Source organism: Callithrix jacchus, chromosome 4, assembly GCF_049354715.1.
Source record: "Callithrix jacchus isolate 240 chromosome 4, calJac240_pri, whole genome shotgun sequence".
In the NCBI taxonomy this organism is placed as follows: Eukaryota; Metazoa; Chordata; class Mammalia; order Primates; family Cebidae; genus Callithrix; species Callithrix jacchus.
This window is the reverse complement of record NC_133505.1, coordinates 23,156,704-23,179,463: the sequence shown is the minus strand read 5'-3', so window position 1 is coordinate 23,179,463 and position 22,760 is coordinate 23,156,704. Positions and strand designations below refer to the sequence as shown.

General features: G+C 41.9%; 1 protein-coding gene and 1 long non-coding RNA gene across 4 annotated transcripts in view; one reads left to right on the top strand and one right to left on the bottom strand.

Moving 5' to 3' along the window:
• The window catches only part of SSR1 (signal sequence receptor subunit 1), a 47,326-nt gene that overhangs the window by 2,708 nt on the left and 21,858 nt on the right, over positions 1–22,760 (bottom strand). The window contains exons 8-9 of one of the 3 annotated variants that reach the window (XM_035295005.3): positions 20,648–20,711; positions 16,102–16,224 (exon numbers count right to left, since the gene is read on the bottom strand). In XM_035295005.3, the coding sequence (XP_035150896.2) occupies positions 16,102–16,224; positions 20,648–20,711 (187 nt within the window). Of the gene's footprint in view, positions 1–16,101; positions 16,225–18,310; positions 20,712–22,760 lie in introns of those variants that run through there. The other 2 variants (XM_008994006.5, XM_002746247.6) reach the window with 2 other exon arrangements.
• LOC144582040 (uncharacterized) lies at positions 860–5,876 on the top strand. The gene is made up of 3 exons (XR_013533780.1): positions 860–2,747; positions 4,510–4,619; positions 5,740–5,876. It is a non-coding gene; the product is annotated as an uncharacterized LOC144582040 (long non-coding RNA).

Sequence of the window (22,760 nt, the reverse complement as noted above, 5' to 3'; positions counted from 1 at the left end):
AGGCCTGGAGCAGAGCAGGCTGCAGAAGAGCTGGATACGTTAGGAGGCAGGGGGGTGGAGGGTCTGCAAAAAGGAAGTTTCTTCTGGAAGTGATGGAGCTGAGACAGGAAATACTGCAGGAAAAAGTGGTTTAGGGAAGAAACTAAACCTCTCTCCGCTTGCTGGAGATAGGGCACTCCTGGGCCGGCCTCCCACGTCCATATCTGGCTGCCTTTCTCACTAGCTGAGTGGCCTCACCACTCTATACCTCAATTTGCTCAGCTCTAAAATGGTGATAATAGAACCTATCTCAAATGGAGAACATGAGCAGGGAGGAATTGTTGAAGTCGTTTTTGGAGGGAGAGCTAACAGCAATCATTTTCATCTTTTATCTCATCACTTGGACCCTTGAATTTACAAAATTCAATAAAATCTGTAAGGTTTCAAGGAGTCAAACAATTCCCATCATCCTAATAAAGGCAGTTTCCTTGAAAACCAAACTGCTGTATGGGAATATATATATATATATATGTTTTTGAGACAGAGTCTCACTCTGTCGCCCAGGCTAGAGTGCAGTGGTGCAATCTTGGCTCTCTGCAACCTCTGCCTCCCGGGTTTAAGTAATTCTCCTGTCTCAGCCTTCTGAGTAGCTAGGATTACAGGTGCGTGCCACCACGCCCAGCTAATTTTTTTTTTTTTTTTTTTTTTGAGACAAGTCTCCCTCTGTTGCCCAGGCTAGAGTGCAATGGCACAATCTTGGTTCACTGCAACCTTCGCCTCCCAGGTTCAAGCGATTCTTCTGCCTCAGCCTCCCAAGTAGCTCGGATTACAGGCATGTACCACCACGCCTGGCTAATTCTTGTATTTTTAGTAGAAAAGGGGTTTTACCATGTTGACCAGGATGGTCTTGATCTCTTGACCTCATGATCCACCCACCTCAACCTCTCAAAGTGCTACGATTATAGGTTCGTGCCACCACACTTGGCTAATTTTTGTACTTTTAGTAGAGATGGGGTTTCACCATGTCTTGAACTCCTGACTTTGTGATCCGCCCACCTCGGCCTCCCAAAGTGCTGGGGTTACAGGCGTGAGCCACTGCGCCCGGCCCGGGAACATCTTTTTTAAAGGACCCATGTAGGCTGCAGGATGTTTTGGCTTGGCCTGGATAACATAATTTTTGACAAAGGAAGATGTAATAGCTCTCTTCAAACATAAAGGGCTGTTGTAAGGGAGAGAGGGCAGACTTTTTTTTTTTCTTCTAAGATCTGCTGAACAGAACCAGGACATCAACAGGGAAGCTGGTTTTGGTTCAAGAAGGACTAATATTTGAGCTGTCCAAAGACAGGCCACCTGGCCAGGTAGAGGTGTGCACACAGGTGGTTATAGAAGAGGGTCTGCACTGAGTAAGGAGCTGGACTAGATGACTCTTAATATTCTTTCCAACTTGAGGATTAAGTAGATGAGAAGCCTCTACCAGAAGTTCATAGGGAGGAATAAGTTGCTGGTGGTGGTTTTCAGTTGGCTGACAAATAAACATGGCTTATGTAATGAGGAAATAAATATTTTTAGTGGTGAAAATTCGAAGCCTACCCTGTGCCAGGCACTGGGATCAGCTTTTCCTTAACATATGGGACCTTTAAAGTCACAACATTTGACATACAGTGAGGGCTTTATATTCCTAGGATAACTAATAACTGCAGCTATTATCCCCATTTTACGGATGAAAAGACAGGCCGGGACAAGTGGCTTGCCCAAGGTTATCTAGCCATTGAGCGGGTAAGTTCTGATTCAAACAGCGGCTCATTCCAACAGCCATTCTTTTTAATACATAAAAAACTAATTTTCATAATTTTTTTTGTGGAGATGGGGTCTTACTCTGTTGCCTAGGCTGGCTCAAAACTCCTTGCCTCAAGATCCTCCTGCCTCGGCCTCCTGAAGTGCTGAATTACACAGGCTAGGATTATTGTTGGAGCTATCGTGCCTCACTTCCAACAGCTATTAATCATCAGACTACACTACTGACTGTCCAAACACTGAAAGTATTTGATTTATTCATCCAAAGTCATCCCGTGTGTCTATGTGTATGGACAGGACAGAAGTCAGCTTTGTCCGTCCTCAGAGACTGCTCTCTCGGGAGGCGAGCTGCATCTAGACAGCACATGTTGAGTGTGGTCAGGCAGCGCTACAGGTGACCTGCAGGCTTTCTCATAGCATTCATCTTCTACCAACACAAACCATTCAAATTAAAATCCAAGATTATTTCACTCTTGTCTTAGCAAAAGCAGCATTTTTCATTTCATTTTATTTTTTTTTTGAGACGGAGTTTCGCTGTTGTTACCCAGGCTGGAGTGCAATGGCGCAATCTGGGCTCACCGCAACCTCCGCCTCCTGGGTTCAGGCAATTCTCCTGCCTCAGCCTCCCGAGTAGCTGGGACTACAGGCGCGCACCACCATGCCCAGCTAATTTTTGTATTTTTAGTAGAGACGGGGTTTCACCATGTTGACCAGGATGGTCGCATTTTTCATTTTAATTCTGGGGTGAGGGTGGAGCACAGGCTGTTGGGCCCGCTGGAGTAGGTGGTTTGCTTTAGGAGAGAATGGTTCCTAACAATCTTGTCTTCTTCCCAGGCCTCTCCAGCTCGTTCAGGCAGTACGAAGGGGCAGACCGGGGAATGGGTTGTTCAGTCACTGCTGTACTATCCATGAGCAGCAGAGGGCAGCAAAACACACTCATCTGACGGGCATCAAGGGAGCCTGGGGATAACCAGGTATGCTTTGAAATGTTTTCACATCATTTGGGGAACTCTTGCAGAGGGGAAACACTCGGATTTAAAATTATCAAACCAAAAAACAGACACAAGTAACTAATTATTCCCTTATGAGAAACTTAGAACTGGTGTGGTGGTTCACACCTGTAATCCCAGCACTTTGGAAGACTGAGGTGGGAGGATCACTTGAGGCCAGGAGTTCAAGACCAGACTGCACAGCATGGCGAGACTGTCTCTACTAAAAATACAAAATATTAGCTGGGTGTGGGGGCATGTGCCTGTAATCAGAGCTACTTGGGAGGCTGAGGCACAAGAAATGCTTGAACCTGGGAGGTGGAGGTTGCAGTAAGCTGAGATCACGCCACTGCACTCCACTCCAGCCTGGGCAACAGAGTGAGACTGACTCAGTAACACAGAAGTATACTTTTATAAATTTTTTTTTAAAAAATACATATCATTTAAAACAGAGATGGGGGGGTCTCACTATGTCAACCAGGCTGGTCTCAAAATCTTGGGCTCAAGTGATCCTCCCACCTGGCCTCCCAAAATACTGGGATCACAGGCATGAGCCACTGTGCCCAGCCAACTTTTACAAATATTCTCTTTATCTGGAGATGGAGTCTTACTCTGTTACCCAGGTTGGAGTGCAGTGGCACACTCAGCTCACCACAACCTCTGCCTCCTTAAGTACAAGCAATTCTCCTGCCTCAGCCTCCCGAGTAGCTGGGACTACAGGCACCCACCACCACACCCGGCTGATTTTTGTATTTTTAGTAGAGACGGGGTTTCCCCATGTTGCCCAGGCTGGTCTTGAACTCCTGACCTCAGGTGTTCTGCCTGCCTTGGCATCCCAAAGTGCTGGACAGACGTGAGCCACTGTGCCCAGCCTACTTTTATAAATGCTTGGACACAGCTGGTGTCCTGACGGGAGGCTCTACTCACAGGGGGCTTGAGCAGTTTTCCTTTGGTAGCTTTTGTGTGCCTGTGATAGGTCACATAGTTGTTTCCACTGGGAATCTGGTTAACTTGATCACTATGCATTTAAGGAGAAAATAGTGAAGTTTACAATTCACTAAATTTAGAAACCAACTTTTTATTTTGAAGCTACAGCTGTGACCTATTGTTTCACTTCCCTTTATGGAACTCACCTAATGCAATTTCACAGAAACCATCTACAGCAATACCTATACACTTGCTTGCCAGTTTCCAGAAGCTTTCGTTTTAGTAAATGCTTCCTGGTTTAGCTGCAGTGTACATCAAGATGCCCTTTCAACTTCTCAAGGTGCAGCAGTGTGATCCATAACCCTGCAGGTCCCCACTAGAGAGCCATGCATCTGTGAACCCAAAGCATGGCAGTTCAACCTCTATCCTCTCCCGGCTGTTCAGCGAATGGTGCCCTGGAGAAAGAACCTCCATAAATGAGTGAGGCGACACCATCCCATGAAGGCTCTGGACACACACAAACCTGTGTCCAGCTCTGCCACCTAACAGTTGAGGGATTTTTGTCAAGTTATTTAACTTGTGTTCAATTTCCTTATTTGCAAAATGGAGATACCTACTTCACAATGTGATAATTAAGTAATTCACATGAAACACCTACCATATGTGCCAGGTCCTGTTTTAACACTTGGTGAGCTGGTGACTTAAAATTCTTGTTGTCATAAGCTTACATTCACAAGGGGTGAGGGGCAACGGAAGGACAAAGTAACTTCCTTGTGTGTGTGTGTATGTGTGTGTGAGACAGTTTTGCTCTGTCACCCAGGCTGAAGCACGATCTAGGCTCACTGCTACCTCTGCCTCCTGGATTCAAGTGATTCTCCTGCCTGAGCTTCCTGAGTAGCTGGGATTACAAGCACGCACCACCATACTCAGGTAATTTTTGTATTATTAGAAGTGGTTTCACCATGTTGGCCAGGCTGGTCTTGAACTACTGACCTCAAGTGACCCACCCACCTCAACCTTCCAAAATTCTGGGATTGCCGGCATCAGCCACTGTGCCAGCCCAAGGTAACTTCTCATAGTGTTGAAGATAATTAGAACAGAACAGGGTGTGTGGGGCCTTCCTTGAGGGGAGCTGTCAGGCATGCTAAGAGCAGGGAAGATGAGGGCTGAGACCTGGGCAGAGGGAATTACTGCCAAGGCCCTGCTCCTGGACAAGCCTGGCTGGGTAGAGGATGGGGAGGTGGCTGGCCAGGAAGCCTGGAGGGCAGCACAGGATGGGGCGAAGCAGGGAGGGAGAGATCCTGGAGAGCCTGCAAGCAGTGGCGGAGCACCCATGCTCACCTAAATGCCAGTAGAAGCCAGAGGAGAATTTCTGGCAGGGCAGAGTCAGGATCTAATGGGGCAGCTTGGACTCTTGTGGGCATCAGTCCTGAGAGGTAAAGGGGTAGAGCAGAAGTGGCCGCACTGAGCACCAGCCTGGCTCCAACTTGGCAGCAGAGAGGAGCTCAAGGTTTTACAAATAGCAAAGAGAAAGGCTGGGTCCCTGAAAAGGAGAAATACTTTCAAGGGCTTTCTATTAAGAATCTATCTTGGCTGGGCGTAGTGGATCATGCCTGTAAAGCCAGCACTTTGGGAGGCTGAGGTGGGCGGATCACCTGAGGTCAGGAGTTCAAGACCAGCCTGGACAATATGGTGAAACCCTGTCTCTACTAAAAATACAAAAATTAGTCAGGCATGGTGGTGGGCACCTGTAGACCCAGCTACTCAGGAGGCTGAGGCAGGAGAATCACTTGAACCTGGGAGGCAGAGGTTGCAGTGAACCAAGATTGTGCCACTGCACTCCAGCCTGGTCTCAAAAAAAAAAAAAAAAAAGAATTCATCTTGCTTTTGCTTGACTATATAGTGACAGTGCATCCAAGTGTTAAAAATGGGCTTTGTTTCTTTTGGGGCAACAGATGAACTGCCCATACCACTGTGATTAGTGTACTCACTGTAGGAGGCTCAGATAAATTTTCTATTTGCATTTATTGCTTCCATTACAAACTTATAGGCACATTATAAACATTCTGAAAAAGAAAAAAAAAAATCCACCAACCTAACCAAAAACCAAGAGGACGGATCCAAGATGGCCGATTAGGAGCAGCTAAGGATTGCAGCTCCCAGCAAAAGTGGAGACGGTGAGTGGACATCGCATTTCCAGATGGATTTTTATTGCCCACAGACCAGGAGATTCCCAGGTGGAGGAGCCCCATGGGTCACCAGTACGGCTGTTCTAGCCGGTGCCCCAGCGCGGCGGTTCTCCATACAAAATACACGGGTCTGGGTGCTGTTTTAGCTGGCAATTGGAGCTCCTGGGAGACCCATTCAACAGATTAAAAAGGGGACTGAACCAGGGAGCCAGACCAGGAGATTCCCAGGCAAAAAAGCGCCACGAATCTCAGCACAGCTGTTTCAGCTGGTGCAGTGGGTTGCCACACAGGAAATCACACAGATCCCGGCGCCTTTTCAACAGGCGACTGGAACACCTGGAAGACAGAGTCGACTGTTCAACTCAAAAAAAAAAAAGGCTCTGAGGCAGGGAGCCAGGTGATCAGGCTCAGCTGGTCCCACCCCCACAAAAAAACAGCAATTGGAATGCTCTGAATTGAGTTTCACAGCAAGCACAGCTGAACCTGGGACAGTCCAGCTCTGCGGGGGAGGGGTATCTGCCATTACTGAGGCAGTCCACCACTACGGAGGTATTCCGCCATTGCTGAGGGAGCCCACATTGCCGAGGCAACCTGCCATTACAGAGAGAGTCTGTCATTACAGAGGTGGGCCACCGTTGCCGGGGCAGGTCTAACTATATCCGTATGAACAGGACTGCAGGGAAGTTCCCACGGCAGATGGGCAGAGCCCACAGCAGCTCAGCTAAGCCTCTGCAGGCGGAGAGTGACTAGGCTGTCTCCTCACTGGGCAGGGCAGCCCTGAAAAAAGGCAGCAGCACAACAGAAACTCATAAATAAAGCCCTAACTCCCTGGACAGAGCACTTGGGGGAAAAAAAGGGAGTTTATGAGTTCTGCTGCAGCAGACTTAAACGTACCTGCCTAGCAGCTCTGAATGAACAACGGAGCTCACAGCTCAGCACTTGAGCTCCTATAAAGGACAGACTGTCTCCTCAGGCAGCTCCCTGACCCTGTTATATCCAAAGAGTCACCGCATAAAGGAGAGCTCAGACTGACATCTGGCAGGTATCCTTCTGGGACAAAATAGCAAAAAAAGAAACTGGTAGCAACCCTTACTGTTCTGCAGCCACTGCAGGTGATCCCCAGGCAAGCAGGGCCCGGAGTGGACCTCAGCAGTCCTACAGCAGAAGGGCCTGACTGTTAGAAGGAAAACTAAGAAACAGAAATAACTTCATCATCAACAAACTGGATGTCCACTCAGAGACCCAATCTGAAAGTCAACAACTACAAAGATGACAGGTGAATAAATCCACAAAGATGGGAATAAACCAGCGCAAAAAGGATGAAAACACCCGAAACTAGAGCGCCACTCCTCCTACAAGGGATCACAACTCCACCAGCAAGGGAACAAGGCTGAATGGAGAATGAGTGTGATGAATTGACAGAATCAGGCTTCAGAAGGTGGGTAGTAAGAAACTTCTGTGAGCTAAAAGACCATGTTCTAACCCAATGCAAAGAAACTAAGAACCTGAAAAAAGATTTGATAAAATGCTAACAAGAATAAACAATTTAGAAATGAATATAAGTGAATTGATGGAGCTGAAAAACACAACATGAGAACTTCACGAAGCATACACAAGTTTCAACAGCTGATTTGACCAAGCAGAAGAAAGGATATCAGAGGTCAAAGATCAACTCAATGAAATAAAACGAGAAGGCAAGATTGGAGAAAAAAGGGTAAAAAGGAATGAAAAAAGTCTCCAAGAAATATGGGACTATGTGAAAAGACCTAATCTACATTTGACAGGTGTACCTGAATGTGATGGAGAGAATGAATCCAAGCTGGAAAATACTCTTCATGATATTATCCAGGAAAACTTCCCCAACCTAGCAAGGCAGGCCAATATTCAAGTCTGGGAAATACAGAGACCATCACAAAGATATTCCTCAAGAAGAGCAACCCAAGGCATGTAATCGTCAGATTCACCAGGGTTGAAATGAAGGAGAAAATGCTAAGGGCAGCCAGAGAGAAAGGTCGGGTTACCCACAAGGGGAAGCCCATTAGACTCTCAGCAGAAACCCTACAAACCAGAAGAGAGTAGGCCAATATTCAACATCCTTAAAGAAAAAAACTTTCAACCCAGAATTTCATATCCAGCCAAACTAAGCTTCTTAAGTGAAGGAAAAATAAAATCCTTTACGAACAAACAAGTACTCAGAGATTTCATCACCACCAGGCCTGCTTTACAAGAGCTCCTGAAAGAGGCACTAAACATAGAAAGGAACAATCAGTAGCAGTCACTCCAAAAACATACCAAATGGTAAAGAGCATCAACACAATGAAGAAACTGCATCAACTAATGGGCAAAACAGCCAGCTAGCATCAAAATGGCAGGATCAAATTCACATATAACAATATTAACCCTAAATGTAAATGGGTTAAATGCCCCAATCAAAAGACACAGACTGGCAAATTAGATAAAAAGCCAAAACCCATCGGTGTGCTGTATCCAGGAAACCCATCTCACATGTAAGGATACACAAAGGCTCAAAATTAAGGGACAGAGGAAGATTTACCAAGCAAATGGAGAGCAAAAAAAAGCAGGCGTTGCAATTCTCATCTCTGACGAAATAGACTTTAAGCCATCAAAGATCAAAAGAGACAAAGGACATTACATGGTAATGGTAAAAGGATCAATGCAACAAGACAACGTAATAATCCTAAATATATATGCACCCAATACAGGAGCACCCAGATACATAAGGCAAGTTCTTAATGACTTACAAAGAGACTTACTCTCCCACACAATAATAATGGGAGACTTTAACACCCCATTGTCAATATTAGATCAATGAGACAGAAAATTAACAAGGATATCCAGGACTTGAACTCAGATCTGGACCAAGCAGACCTAACAGACATTTACAGAACTCTCCACCCCAAATCCACAAAATACACATTTTTCTCAGCACCACATCACACCTACTCTAAAATTCACCACATAATTGAAAGTAAATCACTGCTCAGCAAATGCAAAAGAATGGCAATCATAACAAACAGTCTCTCAGACCAAAGTGCAATCAAGTTAGAACTCAGAATTCAGAAACTAACTCAGAACCACACAGCCTCATGGAAACTGAACAACTGGCTCTTGAATGTTGACTGGATAAACAATGAAATGAAGGCAGAAATAAAGATGTTCTTCGAAATCAACAAGGACAAAGACACAACACACCAGAATCTCTGGTACACATTTAAAGCAGTCTCTAGAGGAAAATATACAGCAATAAATGCCCATGAGAAGCAAGGAAAGATTAAAATTGACACCCTATCGTCAAAATTGAAAGAACTAGGGGAACAAGATAAAAAAAACTCAAAACCTAGTAGAAGACAAGAAATAACTAGAATCAGAGCAGAATGGAAGGAGATAAAGACACAAAAAAAACCCTTCAAAAAAATCAATAAATCCAGGAGCTGGTTTTTCGAAAAGATCAACAAAATAGACCACTAGCCAGATTAATTAAAAAAAAAAAAAGAGAATAACCAAATAGATGCAATAAAAAATGAAAAACAGGATATCACCACAGATTCCACAGAAATACAAACCATCAGAGATTATCACAAACAACTCTATGCACATAAACTAGTAAGCCTGGAAGAAATGAATAAATTCCTGGACACCTGCATCCTCCCAAGCCTAAACCAGGAAGAAGTCAAAATCCTGAATAGACCAATAACAAGGTCTGAAGTTGAGGCAGCAATTAAGAGCCTACCACCCAAAAAAAGCCCAGGTCTAGATGGGTTCACAGCCAAATTCGACCAGACATCCAAAGAGGAGCTGGTACCATTCCTTAAACTATTCCAAACAATCCAAAAAGAGGGAATCCTTCCCAGATCATTTTATGAGACCAACATCATCCTGATACCAAAACCTGGCAGAGTCTCAGCAAAAAAAGAAAACTTCAGACCAATATCCATGATGAACATAGATGCAAAAATCTTCAATAAAATACTGGCAAACTGATTACAACAGCACATCAAAAAGCTTATCCATCATGATCAAGTAGGCTTCATCCCAGGGATGCAAGGCTGGTTCAACATACGCAAGTCTATAAACATAATCCGCCTCATAAACAGAACCAAAGACAAAAAACCACGATTATCTCAACTGATGCAAAGAAAGCCTTTGACAAAATTCAGTAGCCCTTTATGCTAAAAACCCTCAATAAACTAGGTACTGACGGAATGTATCTCAAAATAATAAAAGCTATTTATGACAAGCCAACAGACAATATCATACTGAATGGGCAAAAACTGGAAGCATTCCCTTTGAAATCTGACACTAGACAAGGATGCCCTCTTTCACCACTCCTATTCAATATAGTATTGGAAGTTCTAGCCAGAGCAATTGGGCAAGAAAAAGAAATAAAGGGTATTCAAATAGGAAAGGAGGAAGTCAAATTGTCTCTATTTGCAGATGACATGATTGTATATCTAGAAGACCCATCGTCTCAGCCCAAAATCTCCTGAAACTGATAAGCAACTTCAGCAAAGTCTCAGGATATAAAATAAATGTACAAAAATCACAAGCATTCCTATACACCAATAACAGACTTAAAGAGAGCCAAATCAAGAATGAACTGCCATTCACAATTGCTACAAAGAGAATAAAATACCTAGGAATACAACTAACAAGGAACGTAAAGGACCTCTTCAAGGAGAACTACAAACCACTATTCAACGAAATAAGAGAGGACACAAACAGATGGAGAAACATTCCATGCTCATGGTTAGGAAGAATTAATATCGTGAAAATGGCCATACTGCCCAAAGTAATTTACAGATTCAGCACCATCCCCATCAAGCTACCAATGACCCTCTTCACAGAACTGGAAAAAACCACCTTAAACTTCATATGGAACCAAGAGAGCCTGCACAGCCAAGTCAATTCTAAGCAAAAAGAACAGAGCGGGAGGCATCACTCTACCGGACTTCAAACTATACTACAAGGCTACAGTATAATCAAAACAGTGTGGTACTGGTACCAAAACAGAGATACAGACCAATGGAACAGAACAGAGGCCTCGGAGGCAACACAACACATCTGCAACCACCCGATTTTTGACAAACCTGACAAAAACAAGCAATGGGGAAAGGAGTCCCTGTTTAATAAATGGTGTTGGGAAAAGCGGCTAGCCATCTGCAGAAAGCAGAAAGTGGACCCCTTCCTGACACCTTACATTAAAATTAACTCCAGATGGATTAAAGACTTAAACTTAAGACTTAACACCATTAAAACCCTAGAAGAAAATGTAGGCAAAACCATTCAGGACATAGACATAAGCAAGGACTTCATGACCAAAACACCAAAAGAATTGGCAACAAAAGCCAAAATAGGCAAATGGGACCTAATCAAACTCCACAACTTCTGCACAACAAAAGAAACAGTCTAGACTAGAGTGAACTGGCAACCAACAGAATGGGAAAAATTTTTGCAGTCTACCCATCTGACAAAGGGCTGATATCCAGAATCTAAAAAGAACTAAAACAGATTTACAAGAAAAAAAAAAACAAGCCCATTCAAAAGTGGGTGAAGGATATGAACAGACACTTTACAAAAGAAGACATACATGAGGCCAACAAACATGAAAAAATGCTCATCACTGGTCATTAGAGAAATGCAAATCGAAACTACATTGAGATACCATCTCACGCCAGTTAGAATGGCGATCATTAAAAAATCTGGAGACAACAGATGCTGGAGAGGATGTGGAGAAACAGGAACACTTTTACACTGTTGGTGGGAGTGTAAATTAGTTCAACCATTGTGGAAGACAGTTTGGTGATTCCTAAAGAACCTAGAAATAGAAATTCCATTTGACCCAGCAATCCCATTACTGGGTATATATCCAAAGGATTATAAATCATTCTATTATAAGGACACATGCACACGAATGTTCACTGCAGCAATGTTTACAATAGCAAAGATCTGGAACCAACCCAAATGCCCATCGATGATAGACTGGACAGGGAAAACGTGGCACATATACACCATGGAGTATTATGCAGCCATCAAAAACAATGAGTTCATGTCCTTTGCAGGGACATGGATGAACCTGGAAACCATCATTCTCAGCAAACTTTGACACAAGAACAGAAAATCAAACGTCACATGTTCTCACTCATATGTGGGTACTGAACAATGAGAACACATGGACACAAGGAGGGGAGCATCACACACTGGGGTCTGTTGGGGGGAAATAGGGGAGGGACAGTGGGGGATGGGGAGTTGGGGAAAAATGCCAGATATAGATGATGGAGAGGAAGGCAGCAAATCACACTGCCATGTGTGTACCCATGCAACAATCTTGCATGTTCTTCACATGTATCCCAAAACCTAAAATGCAATTAAAAAAAGGACAACCAAGAAAGAAAGTGCTCATTTCCATCTTGGCTTTACCACACTAAACAAGTGTGATAGTCAAATCACAGAAACGTTTCTCAAAGCTGCAAAAGGATCTTACAGATTCATTACCCACTTCCATTAAATAGTCCCAAACGACAGCTAAATAACATTTTCAGATGCAATCATCAGATAGAACCTCACACTATGCAGAAATTTCCTAAGAAACAAACCTGACTAAAATACACTGTTTGCAAGCACTAGAATTCAAATAGAAAACCCAAGACCGCCTGCACTTAATTACAAAATATAAACAAATATTTTAAGCCAGAAGTATTTTGCCCCAACTAAATACAGATTTCTTCAACGTTCTGAGTTGTTTGATTTCGAAGTGAAGAGAACTGAAATCTCATTTTATTCACAGCAGAGCTAAAATTGGAAGTCACTTATTAAATACTTATGTGCAAAACACTATACTTGGGGCTCTATGCAATTTCAGGTTGGGTAAACAAGTCACGTCTAACGACAAAAAGACTGGGGAGACTGACGGAGAGAAGCACGCACCTGTGATTTATTTGTTTGGCGTTACAATAAACATTGTAAGAGAAAATAAGTCCCAGGAAGTTGGAAGGACATCAAGGAAATGATTTAGGTCTAAAAATCAGGACTAAAGTCATCAACAGTTAACAGATGAAGCCATGAGAAGTGGCACGCTCTCGGAAGGCTGGTGCTGAGAGGAGGATGGTGAGCCAGAGTGAGCCTGGTGTTAGTCAAGAGTCCTCAACAGAAAAGGAGCGAGCAGCAGGGTCAAAGAAACAAAGGTGAATCTGGGGAGTGGTGGTCAATAGGTTAAACACACAACTTGAAACCGGGAATTGAGCCTGAAGAAGGTTTTGCAAACAGGGACCCATGAGATCCTGACAGAGCAGGCTTTTGTGGGCAGAAGCCACATTAGAAGGAAAGCTAAAGGAAAGCCTGAAAGCCTGGCAAAGAAAGGGAAGCCAAGAATGCAGGAGACATTTTGACAAAGGGGAAAAACAAAACAACAGGAAGGCAGTGAGTGAGGCAGGAGAACCACAGAGATGGAAGCCAGGAAGGTGTCCATGAAGACAGGCAGAAGATAAAAGCAGCCAGACACTGAGAGAATGGCAGGAAAGAAAGGTTTACATCTGGAGAAAAAAGTCTCTCAAGACTGGAAGGGACAGGAGCTGGAGGCCATGAAGCAGTTTGGACTTAGCTCTGAGCCCCTCATGTAGACCACAAGTGGCACAGCAAAGTCCTCGCTGTACAAAGACCGTGGATGCACCCAGACAGGGTTATCCCTTGAAACCAGATCCAGGGGGCCATCAGTCAGAAAGCCTGTGTGCCGAGGAATGGGTCACAGATGCTTATAGGTCCTGAGATGATTAGTTTTAGGCAGGGGCTTCAGTACAAACCACAAGTATGCTAATCGAGTGGACTTCAATTAACGAGTGGAGATAAAACACTTAAGAGTGACCCTTTGGCCACTGTGTGTCTGCAGGCTCAGCCTGCTTCTAGATCTGATTCCCACAGTGGAGGGCCAGAGGGCCAGCAGCGTGTAGGGCCAAATGAGAAAAATACATAATCATTATGTTTTAGCCAGGAGAAGGCAACTTGATTATGAAGTGGATGACATATCAAATGCAAGGCCTTAAGATGCATTCACTCTAATAAACTGCTCTGGAGAACTGAAGGGGATGAAATCTGGTTCTCATGCGTACTGAGGACCATCTGCTTTGAATCTTCCACTGTGGATGATGGCAACGGGTCCTTTTAGGAGAGCCATTATCCAGAGAGTCTTTACTTATTTTTTTTTTTAATTGTTAATCGCTTTTACTTATTTATGTATTTATTTTTTGAGATAGTCTCACTCAGTCACCCAGGCTGGAGTGCAGTGGCATGATCTCAGTTCACTGCAACCTCCAGCTCCTGGGTCCAAGTGATTCTTATGCCTCAGCCTCCAGAGTAGCTGGGATTACAGGCGTGTGCTACCATGCCTGGCAATTTTTTTTGTATTTTTAGTAGAGACGGGGTTTCACCATGTTGGCCAGGCTGGTCTTGAACTCCTGATCTGAAGTAATCTGCCCGCTATGGCCTCCCAAAGTGCTGGGATTACAGGAGTGAGCCACCATGCTCTGCCCAGACAGTCTCTATAAATGTAGCTTGACTCTGGACTGTGATAGCAGAAAAGAATACAGGCAACGCCCCAGAGAATATAAAATATCAAGCAAATCCTAAGTGTTGCAACTGGAACCCAGGTGAGTGCACTCTGTGCATTACTGAGAATGTGCTCCCTGCTGAAGGATTCTTATACCTTATTCCAGCCAAGCTGGAAACAGCAACAGACCAAACCCAAGGAGTGGGGCCTCTGCATTCCTTGGGGCTGTTTCACTACAGATATCAAGGTCACCTGGGGCAGCTGTGAAGATGAATGAGGATGCGTGTGGCAGAGCAGAGAGCAGATGTTTGAGGTTCTCAATCTGAACACTGCTCTTGATGACAGTATTTCTCATTCTCCTTTCTAAAATGCCTTTAGAACTTAAGCACCTGTTTCTACAAACGCTGGGTGATCAGACCAATATGGTTTCTGAAAAAACTGTTCAGAAATAGACTGCTTTTCTTTGAGTGGTTCAGTCTGATGCTGAAATAAATTCTGAGATCATTTTCAAAACTAACATGAACACCAACGGCTTCACTGGAACATATGGAGCCTCTTCAAACATGTTCTAAAAAAGAACTGGATGTGCAGGTATAAGAGATTTATCACAAAGCAAAAACTCCCCTTGCCAGCCTTATTACTCTGGTTCATCATTAAATCCAGTGCTAGCCATATTACATGCCCATCTTGAAACTTTTATCCTTTAATTTAAAAAAGAACACTGTTTAGCTTACATATTCAGAATTGAACTACTACTGTACCACATCAAAGTCCGTAAGGTACCATATACTCTTCCCTGCCCCATGCTTCATGGGATGTTATTACAATACAGTGCTTTACAGTGAAAATGAGAGCCGCCACTTACATGGCTTACTGAGAGCCAGGCAATGTTCTAAGCAGCTACACACAGTAACTCCTAACAACCTTAGGAGGCAGGCACCAAAACCTGAAGCATCATACAACTTGCCTCCAACTAAGAGGGGAACTGGGATTCAAACCCAGGCAGCCTGACATGAGCGCTTCCTTTTCTTCTCCACTATGTTTAAGGGAAGAATCATTTACATTTAGTAACAGTGAATTAAGTAAGGGTTTATAAGTCACAGAATCAAGCTATATAGGGCTGACACTTCAAGCATCTCTTAATTCACAAAAGAGGACTGAGACTCCCAAGGATGAGCTGCATTTGGCTAGTGGCCAGGGCACTGTCAAGACCCAGAGTCTGATTCCCATGCTAGCACATCATACCACCCCTTTGTTCAGCCTCACAGAATTGCCAATCATACTAGCTCATCACCAGGAACACTTAGGAACCGTACTAATTCACATGGAAGAATGGCAAATGAAACTGGCCCTCATTTTCTTGTTCCTTTTTCAAACAGTAATAGTGTTCTACGTAATTGAACTAGAACCTGGGGATAGAAAACAAGCTCACAGAGGGAGACATGTCAACAAGGTGACAGACAGGCTGCTGTGGGGACAGCACAGGAACAAAAAAGTCAAAATGTCTTTGACTGCAATTTGGAGACTTTAAGTAAGATTATCCTTTCTACAGGTATACTGAACTTTTTTTTTCATGCCTCACTGTGCCTATTAGGCAAAATCCATAATATAACAGACCAGAGAGAAGAAATCCATAATATAATAGACCAGAGAAAAGACTTACCCTGTTGGCTGGGTGTAGTGGCTCACGGCTGTAGGCCCAACACTTTGGGAGGCCAAGGTGGGCAAATCACTTGAGCTCAGGAGTTCAAGACCAGCCTGGCAACTTAGCGAAACCCCGTTCCTACTAAAAAATACAACAAAAACATTAGCCAGGCATGTGGTATGCACCTGTGGTTCCAACTACTTGGGAACCTGAAGCGGGAGAATCGCTTGAGCCCAGGAGGCAGAAGCTGCAGTGAGCCAAGATAGTACCACTGCATTCCAGCCTGGGCAACAGAGTGAGACCCATGTCAAACAGAAAAGGAAAAAGCAGCCTTACCCTGGCTTTTTTTGGAATATCTGGTTGCATAACCCAAGAGCAGATACTTCCCTCTCACCTTTAACATGAAGATAGATCTTTCAATCCTTCACAGCTTGAAAATCCAATCAACCTTTTAAAATGTTTTTGAAGACCACGACTTTGTTAATCAAGGAGACATTTAAAGACATGTCACTAATAGAAATTTAAAAGGGTATTGTGGGTAACTGAATTATCATAGATACGGTATAGCAAGTATATATGTCATATTTATTACTGAGATTATTTGAACTTTCCATATTCAATATGCAACCTTGAGCAAGCAACTTAAATTCAGGTTTTGTCTATTCCATCTACAAAATGGGAACAGTATCACCTTCCTTCAGTGAGCTGTCGTAAAGGTGTATGAGATGACTTGAAAACCAATGGAACAGAGCACATGGCTGATGTTTAAGAAATGAGTTTCCTTCCCACTTTCTTAAAAAGCAGCGAAGTGGTACCCAAACCTAAGAGCTATATCCCTCTGAATATCATTTCAAAATCTAAAAAGAGAAAAACCTTAGAACTTCAGATGATATAATTAATATGAAAGCCCGGGTTTTTATATAAATGAAAAGGGGCTAAAATTCATGTAAAATCAATTAGTAACATTCATAGGCATCCTAAAGGAATTATTTAGATATTTGCAAGTCAGATGCAAGGTGCTGTTTGTTCTTCCTCCTCAAATATCCTCTAATGGGCTGGGCTCAGTAGATCACACCTGTAATCCTGGCACTTTGGGAGGCTGAGGCAGGTGGATCACCTGAGGTCAGGAGTTCGAGACCAGCCTGACCAATATGGTGAAACCCCATCTTTACTAAAAATACAAAAAATTAGCTGAGCATGGTATGTTCGCCTGTAATCCCAGCTACTCAGGAGGCTGAGGCAGGAGAATTGCTTGACCCTGAGAAGCAGAGGTTGCAGTGAGCAGAAATCACGCCACTGCATTCCAGCCTGGGTAACAAGAAGTGAGACTCCATCTCAAAAATAGTAACAGTAATAATCCTCTAAGGATGATCTTTAGATATACAGATTAACTTAACAATGAAACCTAATATTCCACTTACATTCATAAGAATCCTGTTTCTGTGTTAAGCTGTTCTTTACAAAGTTGGAGGTAAGAGTTCAAAGTAGAGTTTTACTTAAGAAAATTGGGGCAAACACTGATTTTACTTCTACAGCTATAAAATCATGCCATCCAAAAAGTGAAGAGTATATGTTCCAACTATTCTATATATGAAAAAAAAATACTGTAGAAGTACTTAAGTATACCTGAAAATGTTTTTAAATTTAAGCTAACATCTACTTTTGGAACAAAAATAAAGGGTCTAGTCTTGGCAAGGGATGCTATGTGTCACTGAGTTTTTAAAAATTATTATTCAAATGCACAAACCAAGTCAATTTTTCTTCATATCAAGGGTACTGGTATCATTGCACTACAAGATGAATGCTATCTATGAGGCTCGCCTATTATTATATTTATCTACTGTACCTAAAAAATAATACATCATTAAGTCATAAAGGCTGCAATGTTACATCACCACCATTTACTTCTCCCCAACACAGCCATGATACTGTGTGCTACATATGTACCTTTAAGGCAGTAGCTCTTCAATATTTTTTAAGGTCTAAATTTGCCCTTTCATCCTATCAAAATCACATTTTCTGAAGTTACTTAAAATTGAAAACCTTATTAATATCAAGTGAAGCTTCTTTTCTTCTGATTTCTACTTTACTCCTTCCCTGAGGCTTCTACTTCTGAGGTCCCATTTCCCTTTTCCTCTCCTGGGACAATGCTGCAGAGGGCAGGATTAGCCCTGAAAGTCACCAGCTATGTAAGACCATGAGGTAAATGAGGAAGCTATACAACCAATGCAAGATCCATGCTTTATGAACACATTATTCTCACACATCTGGGCGACAGGTTTGATACACAAGATCCTTAAAGTCATTTTACATATTCTGAAACCAAGTTGTTCAAAAGATGAATTCTGAAAACATAGTTGGTGTAGCAAATGAATATATCAAAACAAAGAAAAATTTCATCCAAATATTTACATTTTTTAAAGACATTAAAAAAATAGGCTACTTTTTAAGTGTGCTTGAACAAACCATGTGTGGAATTGAATTCCATTCATTATGGAGTTAATTTCTGCTAAATACTTACTGATGCTACAGTAGACCCCTGGCATCTGAGGATTTAAGAGTTCAACTGATCTCAATCTATGCTAAAAAAAAAATAAAACATGACAAATAATGAATTCTACATTTCTGAGGCACTAATTTGAACTTCAGAAGTGGGAGGGCTGCTATGTAAGGCAAGTTATTTAGGAATGAGGAGGGCTGGCAGCTGTAACTCAGTGTGGTTTTGCAACTGCCTATGTTATTACCAGGTATTCCAGAAAACTCTCTAGAGACCATTTTCATTTTGTAAATTCTGTAATTACACCTTACTGCATCATGCTCTAGTAGTTTCACAAACTTAGATATTCACAAAAATGTTTTGGAATATATTCCCTGGGAATGTGAAGGGTCTCCTATATTACATGAAACAAAAAACCATGCAGTTACTTAGAGCTCATAGAGCTTTTCAAAAATAAACTACTGATCGTAACAGTCCAATTAAAAACTCAAACACTTTATATTACAGATATAGAGTTTATAATCCAGCAATGCCAATATAGGCAATTTGACATCATAGCCCCTATTTGCAAAGTGATTAACAATTATACAATATCTTCTATTCTACTGTCATCAGCTTTGGCTCAGATGTTTAAATACTTAAACATTTTGGAAAGACATTTTTTTCTGTCTGTATTTCGTTTTGTTTTTTGTCTGTATGGGTATAAGTATAGGGGAGGTTATACTGAAAATGAGAATGAAAGCAGGTCAGGAATTAAAGAGCCACTAAAATTTGACTTAACATTTTCTTATAAAATACATTGGGAGAATAAGGCTTCAAGACAAGAAGAGGAGAGCCTCTTAATGGTCATACTATTTTACCTCACCCTCCATCCAGTCTGACAATAACACCAAACTTAATTTACAACCTAGGGCAAGAGTAACTCTATAAGAGGATTTTGTGAAGTACAATTTAATTTTGGTTGTAGTCTTAAGCACTTAAGAACAATTTTTGGAATTTTTCAAATTAACTGAGAAGGTTATATCAATAAGCAAAACTCTCAAATTAGGTTAAGAATTAGTTAACTGCTTTAAAAATAACCAACTCACTTTCTTCACTAATCAGGAGTAACTGGAAAATATCTCTGTCCTGGTAACTTGATTTTCTGCTTAGTCTGTGGACCAAGGCAACTTTTCTTTAAAAAGGATGCTTCTTAAGGACAGAAAAATTCTCTCTCAAAACAAAACAAGACAAAGAATCCCACATATAACTGAGTAAGTAGGTCTAAAATCACGCCAGAGCTAACTCTGGGTCAGAACTAGAGCAACAACGGACAATGCAACATGATTTGCACAAATGTACTAGTTTCTGTTAAAAAAAAAAAAAAAGGGGGGGGTGGGTAGGATTAGGTTTCATATATTAAAGTCAGCAGAAATTTCATGTTTCACAATTTGTTGCCAGAGAGATCCCCAAATTCCTTGAATCCACTGGGAATTTTTCTGAAGGTGCGCATTATAGTAAACAGCAGCAAAATACCAAAACAATTCTATTGCTAAAAAGCAGCTACGTCTGCTTCTGCCTTTAGAATACTAATTGTAATACAGTAACAACAACAAAATGCTAAACTGTGCCATCAATTGAAATTTGAGCTATTCCAAAAACTGTTTTCTTTAAAACTGTTCAAGACAGGACATCGCTAATCATAGTAGGCAATTATTAACTGAGTTTGGGAAGAAAAAAAATCAGAAAATGTCAAAAAGGAAGACACGATAGCATTCTATTTAGTATTCTAAAGGCTTGTTTCAGGTAGTTCAACAATGATTCTGGTAAGACCAACTGCTCACATACATACACACGCACACACATAGATTTTAATGGTTTAAAAAAAAACCAAATGTGTTACTTTAGAAAAATGAATGCAGTGCATTTTCAGCAATATTATCGCCACAGACTCTGATTGCTCAGTCCACACATAAGTAGTAGTTGCCTTCTATGGTGATATGGCTTCTCTGCACTAATTCCCATCAGGCCGAAAAACATTAGGGCAGGTTAAGTAAAGACCGAATTGTTGCACAAAGGAACATTTACTCATCAGATCCCACTGATCTCTTCTGTGCCCGTTTCCTGGGCAACCTTCTTGGTGAAGCTTTATCTGGAAGAAAAGAGAAAGTTTTAAGCTCACCTATTAGAAGTGTATTGAATTCGTAAGACATTAAAAAGTATTTACTTTCAACTTTACAACTAAGTTACACATATACATGCAAGAATACCATCTAGTAATAAATGCCTCCTATCTAGCTATAGGTTTTAAAAACAATCTTTGAAATAATCCTTTAAGAGGTAACTCCAATTAAAACGAAACTGTTTTTGCAATTAGGGTAAGAGATTTAATCTTGATTATTGTACTGCTGAAGAGACCACAGAAAATCTTCAATTCTACAACTTAACCAAGTTTATACATGCATAAATCAACACTCAAAAATTGTTTACAGCGTGACAGCTCAAACATGCTGGTTACAAATTAAAAATTTTATATTTACAAATGTAGTCATGCAGTTTTTCAATTTTATTAATTTACCTGGAACAAGCAGCAGAATAAAGGAAATGGAGTATTTTAATGCAAAAACTATTCTATGCACACAAGCAGTATCTCCTATGTTAAATTCTTAGTAGGGTCTATTTAACAAAAAGTGAAAGGCTGGATGTATCTTCTCTCTATCATTGTCTTTGTCTTACTGTTGGGGGGAGGGGGGATGATTTTAGAATAAGTTAGAAATTACTTGTATAACAGTTCTTGTACTGATTTTGCTTCATTTTGCATTCATTGATTTTTGTACTGATTTTTTTCTTGGTATGTTTGTATATTGTAGGATATGTTAAAAATAAAAATCATTCTTCCAGTTAAAAAAAAGTGAGGGGCTAGAAAGTGATTTTCACCAGAGTACGGGGCTTATCTGTAAGCATTTCATAAAATGGGGAAAAAAACAAAAATCTGTCCAAAAGATCTCCCACCTCCAAAATTACAAGATTACCATTCCTAGAAAATGTATAATGTTTATCGAGAGTATTTATTTTTTTTGAGAGTCTCAGTTGTCCAGGCTGGAGTGCAGTGGCATGCTCTTGGCTCACTACAACCTCCACCTCCTGGTTTCAAGCAATTCTAGTACCTCAGCCTCCTGAGTAGCAGAGATTACAGACAAGTACATGCCATCACACCTGGCCTGGACAAGAATATCTGACTACAAATTTTGCTGCAGAGAATCTGCTTAAGAGTTAAGGGCCAAGGCCAGGCATAGTAGCTCATGACTGTAATCCCAGCACTTTGGGAGACCAAGGGTCACTTGAGGTCAGGAGTTCAAGACCAGCCTGGCCAACATGGTTAAATCCTGTTTCTACTAAAAATACAAAAATTAGCCAGGTCTGGTAGCACACACCTGTGATCCTAGCTACTTGGGAGGCTGAGGCAGGAGAATCACTTGAACCCGGGGACTGGAGGTTGCAGGGAGCCGAGATTGCACCACTGCATTCCAGCCTGGGCAACAGAGCATGACTCCGTCTTGGAAAAAAAAAGTTAAAGGCCAAAATATTAAGACAGAGCCTACAAATAACACAAACACTGCCCTCACTTTTCAAGTGTGGGAAAAAAAAAAACAGAACTGCGCTACTTCATTAAGTAGGATGGTTACTAATGGATGGTTTCAGGGGGCTTTTCAACTTACCTAAAACTGAGCTGTGAGTATAAACACGTTTCTGATGAAGAAAGTCTACAACTTTTAACAGATTTCCAAAAAGGTTAGACTAGGAACTATTGCCCTTACACAGCTGACCAATCTCTAAATAATTTTCTAAAATAAGCAATATGATGAATGTAATACAGTCTTTGAGGATTGAAAAAGTACTCTAGGATTTAACAGCCATCTGTGAGCCTCACTGCTATATGCAGATGTGAGCTGTGTGTGGTGGCTCACACCTGTACTCCCAGCACTTTGGGAAGCTGAGGTGGACAGATCATTTGAGTCCATAAGTTCAAGACCACCCTCCTGGGCAACATAGTGAAACCCTCTCCCTACAACAAATATAAAAATTTAGGTGGGCATGGTGGCATGCATCTGTAGTCCCAGCTATTCAGGAGGCTGAGGCGGGCAGATTAAGCCCAGGAGGTCGAGGATGCAGTGAGTTGTGATCACATAACTGCACTCCA